Genomic DNA, 10,167 nt, shown 5'->3' with positions numbered 1-10,167 from the left:
TGAGATGCAGAGAGGCGCGGAGTTTTTTCTTGCACCCGCTCGAGGAAGAGCGCAAGTTGGACTCACGACGCCTGCAACTCCAGCGAGGGACAGACCCGGCGCAGCTAGGCTGGGAGGGGCGAGTCTGGGCGCCGCTCCTCCGGTGCTTAGGGCGGGAGCGCTGGGCGCTGGGGCGGGAAGGGGTGGAGCCACGTGGGGAGGAGCAAAACCCGGAGGCCTCGGGCAAGGTGGGCAGAGGCAGATCTGCGGAGCCTGAACCCGGGCGGGCGGCTTCTAGAGCGCTTGCTGTCTGGGCCGAGCGCAGCCTCTCCAGCCTGCGCGGGAGCCTGCCTTCGGAGCGCAACCAGAGAGAAAGGCCGGCGCTGCCGGAGACCGGAATCACAAACTCTTCTTTAAACTCAGAGCTGCCGGGCTGTCCGCGCTGCCCCTGCCGCCCCACCAGCGCCGGGCTAGACCTGCAATTTGTGTCCCGTTTGCACCATGGATCCTTCGGAGAGGAAGATCTCGGTGTGGATCTGCCAGGAGGAGAAGCTGGTGTCCGGCCTCTCCCGCCGCACCACTTGCTCGGATGTGGTGCGGGTTCTCTTGGAGGACGGCTGCCGGCGAAGACGGAGGCAGCGGCGGGGCCAGCGACGGGGCATGACCGGCGACCCGCCAGGCCCCGGGGAACTGCCGGAACCCCCGGATGAAAACGACGAGGACGACGACGAGGCGCTGTCCCAGGGCATGCTGTGCGGGCCCCCGCAGTGCTATTGCATCGTGGAGAAGTGGCGTGGCTTTGAGCGCATCCTACCCAACAAGACGCGCATCTTGCGCCTCTTATCCGCCTGGGGCGACGAGCAAGAGAATGTGCGCTTCGTGTTAGTTCGCAGCGAGGCGTCGCTGCCCAACACGGGTCCGCGCAGTGCCGAGGCGCGCGTAGTGCTCAGCCGCGAGCGCCCCTGCTTGGCCCGGGGAGCGCCGGTACGGCCCAGCCTGGCCATGACCCAGGAGAAGCAGCGGCGGGTGGTGCGGAAAGCTTTCCGCAAGCTGGCCAAGCTCAACCGGCGGCGCCAGCAGCAGCCACCGCCTTCACCCTGTTCGTCCACTTCATCGTCCACTGCCTCGTCTTGTTCGTCGCCGCCGCGGGCCCATGAGAGTGCCTCTGTGGAGCGCATGGAGACGCTGGTGCATCTGGTGCTCTCCCAGGACCACACCATCCGCCAGCAGGTGCAGCGGCTTCTGGAGCTGGACCGAGAGATAGACCGCTACGAGGCCAGGGTGCATCTGGACCGCATGCGACGGCATGGGGTGAACTACGTGCAGGACACTTACTTGGTGGGGGCAGGGATAGAACTCGATGGGTCCATCCCGGGAGAGGAGGCAGGGGACGTAGCGGTGGCGGAGGAGGCAACCGCGGCGCCCCCGGACGGTGAGGCACAGGCGGCAGCGCTGGAGGAACTGGCCCGGCGCTGCGACGACCTGCTGCGGCTACATGAGCAGCGAACCCAGCAGGAGGAGTTGCTGGAACGTCTCTCCACCGAGATTCAGGAGGAGTTGAACCAGAGATGGATGCGGCGGCGCAAGGAGGAACTGGCGGTGCGGGAAGAGCCGCCAGAACCCGACGGCGGCCCGGACGGTGAGCTGCTGCTGGAGCAGGAGCGGGTCAGGACTCAACTTAGCACCAGCCTTTATATTGGGCTCAGGCTTAACACGGACCTAGAGGCCGTCAAGGCGGACTTGGATTACAGCCAGCAGCAGTGGGACAGCAAGGAGCGTGAGCTGCAGGGCCTTCTCCAGACTTTGCACACTTTGGAGCTCACCATAGTGCAGGATGGGGCTTCGGGCCCCGGCGGACCCACGCGGGAACCCCAGCCTCAGCCCTGCGCGGAGATGTGGGTGGACCAGGCCCGCGGACTGGCCAAGAACTGTCCTGGCAATGACGAGGACTCTGATACTGGACTGAGCTCCATGCACAGCCAGGACTCGGATTCGATGCCTGTGTGCGAATCCCTGGTGTAGGAGAAGCAGGGAGGGAGACGGAGACAGATACGTCTCCCTTTCCTGTAGCAGGCATTGGCCCTGCCAGCTCAGGGACTCCAAATCAGGCTGGGGTGAGCCCGGAGCTACTGCCTGGCCGCAGAGCTTCAACCCGGTCGGGGAAGGGTTGGGGACGCCTGCCGGGCAGCGGCTCTCCTCTGGCTACAGGGTGAGTGTGGAGGAGGGTGAGGGAGAAGGAAGCCGGGTCTGTGTTCCAAGCTCTTTTTAAGAGAAAGAAACAGTGAGGAGGTGGAAACCCCCTATATTGGAAAACTAATAAAGCACCTCTCAGTCCAAGGGTGCAACCTCCTCCTTCTCCATCACCCTGGGGAAATAGACGTGGTCCAAACCCATTTTCAAAACAAGAAACAAGTATTATGGCGATTTCCCCACTCCTCTGTAGGGAAGGACTGATGGCAGCTAGAATTGTAGTTTGTGGCATAAAGTGCTCTTAAAAGAAACAGTTGGATGAAAAGGAAATTCCTTGAATGTTAATTCTGACTGTAAACGTGTTAAAACTAGCCAAAGAGGACGCACTGGCGTTGGTCTCAGCCTTACTTAACATCTTTGATAAAAACCGTAGGCACCCAAACCCTGCCTGTTTACATTTCTGCAGATTTGGGAATTACCCATCTGCTAAATCATTTGCCTTTTCTTTCAAAGTATAAATTGTATCAAAGTCAAACTCTGTATTTCCTCCTAGTAAATACAGTGTAGGTTAAAAGGGGATCCTTTTTCCAAAATAGCCTTTTATTATTACCAAAGTCAAACATATTCTTTTGCAGATATAAAATCCTGGCAAACATAATCCCTGGTTAAAATTTAATCTGGGCTCTTTGGGGTCTGTTCCTGCAAAGGCAGGTGTGTTGTCCTCTAGTTCATACTGCCACTTCATTGACCCCATCACTGTTATTTCAGAAAAAATAGAAGGGAAGTTGCAGAACTCAAGTTACACACAACTAAGTTTGCTGTTTAATGAGCACTTTAAGACTTAAAAGCAAAGATCTTTGCTCACATTCAGCTTTGAACTTGAGCTGTAAGATTAAAACTAACCATGACCTTCATGGATTTTACTCAAACCCAACTCTAACTTCAGAATCTTTGGTCAGAGGTTAGTTACTTGTTCAAACTTAAGTCGAGACAGTGTAAATATCAGGGTTTACTAGATAAAGGCCCCAAAATGAAAAGTAGAATAATCTCATAGTACACCTTGGGTGAACAAGTTGATTAACCATAGCACGTAGCCATGGATAAAAGCATCTTAAGTGAGCTAAGGATTTGAATTACTCTTGTCCAGTGCACACCTGTGCACACGCCAGGGGTGGTGCAAGGGCGGCACGTTCTCTGTGGCCAGTGATCAAGCCAGTGGGCACTCAGTGTAATTCTTCTAGTTATTTCAATTAGAACTTATCAGTTGTAGCAAGTCGTTGGCCCAGTGGAAGGAGCCTGCTGGCTGGTTTCCCTTTGGAGCGGAGCACTTCTGAGGAATGTGGTTCTAATCTGTCCTGAGGAGGTATTAACAATGGGCTGTGTGTGTGGTGCCTGCCTGGTGGAGAGCCTGGTTATCAACCTGACTGTGGAGGGGCTGGCTCCAGTTTCAACACTACACGTGAAGATAACTTAAGAGGCCTTGCTCTATGGAGAAGCTTCTTCCCTTGCAGGGATCCTCTGTGTTGCCAAAAGGAGCCTGCCCTCCTGACCTCCTCAAGCCACTCTCTGTGCTGTCTCCTTCCTAGAGACAGCCCCACCTTGGATACTGCCACTGCCATGGTATTACAACACGTGTGCGTGTTTTCAGATTTTTCAAGTAAAATCGGAATTAAAAGGCCGTTTTCTTAATTGATGTTTTCCAAAGACCTTACTTGGCATAATTATGGTTTTTCAGTTTCGTCTGATGCAGCAAACATCTATGCATTTGGTCTTGGGCATGATTAAAATGAGGAAGGAACCAAAAGAAACCCACTGTCCTCAACAATCATTTGATCCCTAAACACGAAGTCTAATGGTAGCTTTCATTTTGAGGCAGAGGTAAAATCCTCATTAGAGTGTGACAAATGCTACTTGTCTGAATGGTTTATGCTGGCAATGGGCTGACCTGGTGGTTTTTAAATTATTGTGCTTTTTTTCCCCCTAGGGTGGTAGGGGAGGTGGCTCTTGGATGTTTATTAACTCCGAAAGAACACAGAAGTTGGCAGAACAGGACTGCCTGGCAGAAAGGAGCTGTTTTCCTTTTCACTATTATTATTCTAAACTTTGATGGGCTGCTGACGTCAGCAAATATTCTTGAAGCCTGTAAAGCAAACAAGCCACATCACAGGGAGAAGGCCTGTGGGATTTTCTCTGTTGCTCTGTTTCTAGAACCTTCCCTGTCCCAACCACCTGAAGATATTTCTCTAGTCAACTCTCCAGGCAGCTGAAGAGGAGTCTTTATTTATAACAAAGGGCAGCCCAGTCTGCTGAGTTTTGCTTTCATTCAAATCAATTATATTCCTAAAAGGCACCCTCTGTGTGGGTAGGAGAAGGGAGAACTGGGACAGGGCACGGGATGGGGGAAGCCAGAAGGAGACAATAGATACTTTCACAAAGAGCTTTTTGCAAAACCTTGCAAAACTGAGAAAGAGATGGGTGTAAATAGCACCAAAACAGTGCTTGTGTCTAGGAAGTGCTAAATAAATATTAAATAGGTTTGATTTTCATTCACATCATGGGCGTGAGATCGAGTGCAGAGCAGTGAAGCTCCAACCCCTGAATGTCAGCACCCCTGGAAAAGTGGCTCCTGTGCGTCAGCTCTGTTCTTCAGGCCTCGTCAAAATCCTGCGAGGAATCAGCAAGCTCTGGGAGAAGAGGAAGGGGTATAGGTTCCACATCAGCCAGCCCCATACTTTTTTTTGAACTGAGACAACCAACTGTGTATTGATCTGAATTATCCCATTCTCAGCCATCTCTCAAACCCAAAGATTCTATGTGCCATCTCTTTGTTTATTTTCTTATGTAAAATGTGTTTATTATTATATTTACTATTAGAAAAGTTACATACTATAGTAACAAACCTGAAAGTAGCATGAATGCAAACAAAAAAAAGTCATTCTAAAATCTCTTACCCCCAAAAGCTTGTCACTACCAAAGGTAGGCATTTTTTCTTAGGGACTTTTTTTTTTTTTTTTTTTTTTTGAGTTTTGAAGATTTCATATTTTGCTCTGTTTTAAAAAATACAATTTGATATTCAGGTTTGGCAGACTCCTTGTAAACAGATCCATTCACCTGGTAAATATATCATAATTTATATAACTGCTCATGTTATCAGGTTATTTCTCATACTTTTTTACTATTATAAAATAATACCATGATATGTTTCTTTGTGCATTATCTGTTTCCTAATTAGACTTCTTCCATCCCTTCCATAAGAGTCCTACAGAGAGAATTCCAGGTCAAAAAGGATAAGCATTTAGAGACTTGATATTGCCAAGTTACTTTTCCCAAGTTTATTCTAATTGCAATAATCAAAATTAATTAGTTCATTCTTTGTGGCCTCAGGACCCACGACTGACAATCACTGCCTTAAAATATCCTTAAATAGCAAACGTGGTTAGCTAATGAGAACTGTTAGGGAGATATGGTATTTTCTCTCCTTTTTTTCCCCCTTCCCTGAGCACCTGCTTAAGGTAACAGCAATCTGGACTCTCATTAGAATTGACCAGTATCTAAAAGAAGGAGGGACAAAAACTCTGTATTAGCAGGATTAAGGAGATAACAAATATAAGTGTATTTATATAAAGAAAATATTCATTATATTTTAAAATTTTAATCTATCAGGAAAGGTTTTCTAAGGAGGTAGCATCATAAAACACTTGTGTATTTCTCACCTCATTGTTTACCAACAGTCTCTAGCAGCTTAAGTTTTTCTAGAAAGTTCTTTCTAGATATAACACAGCACTTGAGCTTATCCTTAAATTCTTGAAAAGGGAAGATTTGATGATGGCAGTCTGTGAAATCTCCATTGTGAAAATATTTGCTGAATTGTTTCCCTAAACAACAAGGAAAGAAGATGAGGAGGAACCAATTTTTCTTGAGTGTTTCTCAAATGCCAGACCCTTGTGCTAAGTATTTACATGAGCATTTTTTTCTTCATTCTTCTTGTGAGATGTAAATTTTTAACCTCCAGTTTTTACAGAGAAACTATGTTCACCCAGCAGATCATCAGTTGCAGATGCAGGATTTCCACCCAAGTCTGATCTCAAATGTACTCTGGTTGCTACCCACCTAAGGCCCATAGGCAGGAAGTGTTTGGCACCTGGAAAAAAAGAGTCCTCATGGACCCCAGGGTGTTGGCATTGGAGAGGCTTAAAGATTATCAAATTTTGTCCAAGTATTCCATGAGGGAAGTGGAACAAGTTTCCCCCTAATTCCAGACCTGGTTATTATCTACTAGGTGAGGATTTAGTAAAAAGAATGAGGAGAAATTCCTATGTAAATATCTGGATAATTGTTTATGAGAAGAGAGTGTTTTGCCTGTGGAAAAAAATCTTGCAAAAAATTAATATCCCATATATCAGCATAAAAGTTTTGACTGAGTGCCCCAAGGGCTGTAACTGCTGCAGAGCACAGGTGCACAGTCAACAACATGGAATCCTTGGATACCAGGGTAGACAGCTGTGTGATAGTCACATTCACATCTGGAAGGTGGTACCAGCTGTGTCACATATGTTCCTACTGGACCTCTTTAACTGGACCTTCTTATGGTGAGCAAGTATTAGGGAAGAGTAGAGAGTGGGAGTGATGGGCTTCCAAGGACCTTTGTGCCCATGGTGTTAGGCATGCATACCTGGCTTAGGACATCTTTGGCCATGTTGACTCCACTGCACCTGTGGAGACCTGGAATGGGTTGCTTCAAAGGACCACTGTCCCAGCATCTGCCTTCTCGTTCATTCCCAGGCAAACCTTTCAAACACTTCTAAGATGTTCCACAGTTTTCAGGATAACATCCACATTTCTTAGCAGGATTTATAGTTGTTGGTTATCCAACTCAAGATCCCTCCCACGGGTCCACACGTTTCTCAATGAAGACTACAGAACTGAGTTGATCCTATATCTTCATTCAAGTCACACTTCCATTTGCATAAGGTCCCTCCTCTAAATTATTTACTTCTCTGTTCTCTTTGTTAGTCAGTTTTCCATTACTGTAACAAAATACCTGAGATAATCAACTTGAGAAGAATATTAATTTTGGCTTATAGTTTTTGAGGTTTCAGTCCATGACCAGTTGGCCTGTGGGCCTGTGGTGAGACAATACACCATGGTCGGGAGCATACGGCAAAGCAAATTATTCCTGTCATGGCTGGAAAGTGAAAGAAAAGGAGAGACCAGCATTTAACAACACTCTTTGAAGCCATGACCCCAATAACCTAAGACCTCCCACTAAGCCCCACCTTTTATTGTTTCCAATAGCACCAAGTTGGGGACCAAACTTTTAACACATGAGCCTTTGGGGACACTCTAGATCCAAATGAGAGCCAGCAGTATTGTCATCTTAACAATATTAAGTCTTCTAATCCATGAACAAATGGGGTGTCTTTTCATTTACATATGTTGTCTTTAATTTCTTTCAGCATTGTTTTGTAGTTTTCAATCTTCAAGTCTTTTACCTCTTATTTAATTTATTCCTAAGTATTTTTATTTTATTATATTTTAATCTTTTGTTTTTTTTAATTTTCTTTTTGAGATGTTTATTGTTAGTATATAGCATCTTTGCTATTTTTCTGTGTGTGTGTTGATTTCATATTGTGCAACTTTGCTGAACCTGTTAATCAGCTCCGAGAGAGGAAGACATGGGGAGGGGGGAGACAGAGAGAGACAACAAAAGGGGAGGGGAGGGGAGAGGAGGGGAAGGGAGGAGCATGTGATGTGTGCATTCTATGTATAAGATCATGTCATTTGCAAACAGAGATAATGTTACCTCTTTCCAATTTGGACTCCTTTTATTTTATTTTCTTGCCTAATTTCTCTGGCTAAAACTTTTGATACTATGTTGAATAGAAGTGGTGAAAGCTGACATCCTTATTTTGCTCTTGATCTCAGAGGAAAAACTTCCAGTCTTTCGCCACTGAGTGTAATGTTAGCCTGGGTTTGTCATATATAACCTGGATCATGTTGAAGAAACTTCTTTCTATTCCTAGTTATCAAATGCTTTAAAAAAAACAAAAATCAAGAAAGGATGTTGAGTTTTGTCAGTTCCTTTTTCTGCATCAATTGAGATTTTCATGTGATTTTTCTTTCATACAATTAATGTGGTATATTACATCAATTGATTTTCATATGCTGAATTATCTTGGCAACTCAGGAATAAATTCTTCTGATCATGGCATAAAAATCTTTTAATATACTCCCAAATTTGGTTTGCTATTAATATTAATGTTATTACTTTTATTGGAGATTTTTGCATTAGTATTTATAAGGATAATGGTGTGTAGTTTTCTATGCTTGTGGCATCTTTGTCTGATATTGCTACCACGGTAATGCTGATATAGAATAAGTTAGGAAGTGTTTTTTCCTCTTCAATTTTTTGAAAGAGTTTGAGAAGGATTGGTGTTAATTCTTTAAGTGTTTGGTGGAAATCACAAATGAAGCCATCTGATCCAGGACTTTTCTGGGAGGCCTTTTAAAAAATCGATTCAACTCTCTTACTAATTATATAAAGTATATTCAGACTTTCAAATTTTTCATGATCCAATTTTGGTAGAGTATATATTTCTAGGAATTCGTTTCTTCTAGTTAATATGATTAACGCACACGTGCACGAACCCTTAGAGCTAATTAAGTTCAGCAAAGTTGCAGAATACAAAATCAACACACACCAAAAAAAATCACAAAAATTCTATACACTAGCAATGAACAACTCCAAAAGGAAAAGATGTTTGCATGTAATTGTTCATAATATTTCCTTATAATCTATTTTTTCTGTAAAATCAGTAAGTGTTCCCATTTTATTTCTGCTTTTAGTAATACGTCTTCTCTCTTTTTTTTCCTGAGTCCATCTAGTTAAACACTTGCTAATTTTATGATCTTTAAAGAAACACTTTTAGGTTTATGAATTTTTTCTTGCTTTCCTATTCTGTTTTATTTACATATGCTCTAATCTTTATAACTTCATTTGGATAGTGTGGAGTTGGGTTTGCTCTTCCTTTTCTAGTTCCTTGTGTTAGCTTTGCATTGCTGTTGATAAAAATACCTGACAAGAACAATTTAGATGGGGGAAAGTTTATTTTGGCTCATGGTTTCCGAGGTTTCAATCCATGGTTGGTAGTCTCCACTCTGGGCCTGAAGCAATATAGAACATCATGGTGGAAAGTCAAGGCAGAAGAAAGCTGTCTGCTCATGACAGCCAGGAAACAGGGAGAGAATTTGTAGAGAAGTTAAACCCTTCCAGGCCACACCCCCGGTGATCTACTTCCTCCAACTAGGTCCTACCTCCAGTAATCCATTTGGCTATTTGATGGGGTCATCCGCGGATGAGGTTAGAACCCTCGCGATCCCATTACTGCTCCAAAGCGCCACCTCTGAAACTTGCTGCATTGGGGACCATACTTTCAACACATGAGCTTTTGGGGACACTTCAGATCCAAACTATAACAACTCTTAAGGTCTAAAGTTAGATTGTTTGGAGCTATAAACTTCACTCTGAGCAGTGCTTTTTGCTACATCCCATTACATACCATACCATGATTTTGGTATGTCATGCTTTTGTCTCCATTTGTCTCAAGGTTTTATAATTTCCCTTGTGATTTCTTCTTTCATCCATTCATTGAGTAGGAGTGTGTTGTTCAAATGTACATGCTTGTGCATTTTCTAGCTTTCCTTCTATTACTGATTTTTGGTTATTCCATTGTGATCAGAAAAGATAACTTTTATGATTTCAATCTTCTTAAATTTGTTGACTTTTATTTTTGTTGCCTAACATCTATACTGTAAAATGTTTCGTATGCACTTGGAAAAGATGTGTACTGGATTGTTGTTGGGTGTAATGGTCTATGTCTTGTAGGTTTATGGTTGTTCAAGTCCTCAGTTTCTTTATTTCTTTTCTATCTGGTTGTTCTATCTCTTTTTGAAAATGGCTTATTGAAGTTTCCAGCTATTATGGCAGTACAATTTCAA

At 44.5% G+C, this 10,167-nt stretch overlaps 1 protein-coding gene across 1 annotated transcript; it reads left to right on the top strand.

Moving 5' to 3' along the window:
* The first annotated feature begins 215 nt into the window (after positions 1 to 215).
* Positions 216 to 7,678, top strand: RASSF10 (Ras association domain family member 10). The gene has a single exon (XM_079104430.1). The coding sequence runs from the start codon at positions 481 to 483 to the stop codon at positions 1,999 to 2,001; it is 1,521 nt and encodes a 506-aa protein (XP_078960556.1). The 5' UTR covers positions 216 to 480; the 3' UTR covers positions 2,002 to 7,678.
* The last annotated feature ends 2,489 nt before the right edge of the window (positions 7,679 to 10,167 follow it).

The sequence above is a fragment of the Sciurus vulgaris genome (genome assembly GCF_902686455.1).
Source record: "Sciurus vulgaris genome assembly, chromosome: 11".
Taxonomy (NCBI): domain Eukaryota; kingdom Metazoa; phylum Chordata; class Mammalia; order Rodentia; family Sciuridae; genus Sciurus; species Sciurus vulgaris.
The sequence above is the reverse complement of the archived record's forward strand: the minus strand, read 5'-3'. Positions and strand labels throughout refer to the sequence as shown.

Excerpts from the sequence above, each read along its gene's own strand:
- RASSF10 (XM_079104430.1), top strand. The coding sequence starts at position 481 with ATGGATCCTTCGGAGAGGAAGATCTCGGTGTGGATCTGCCAGGAGGAG.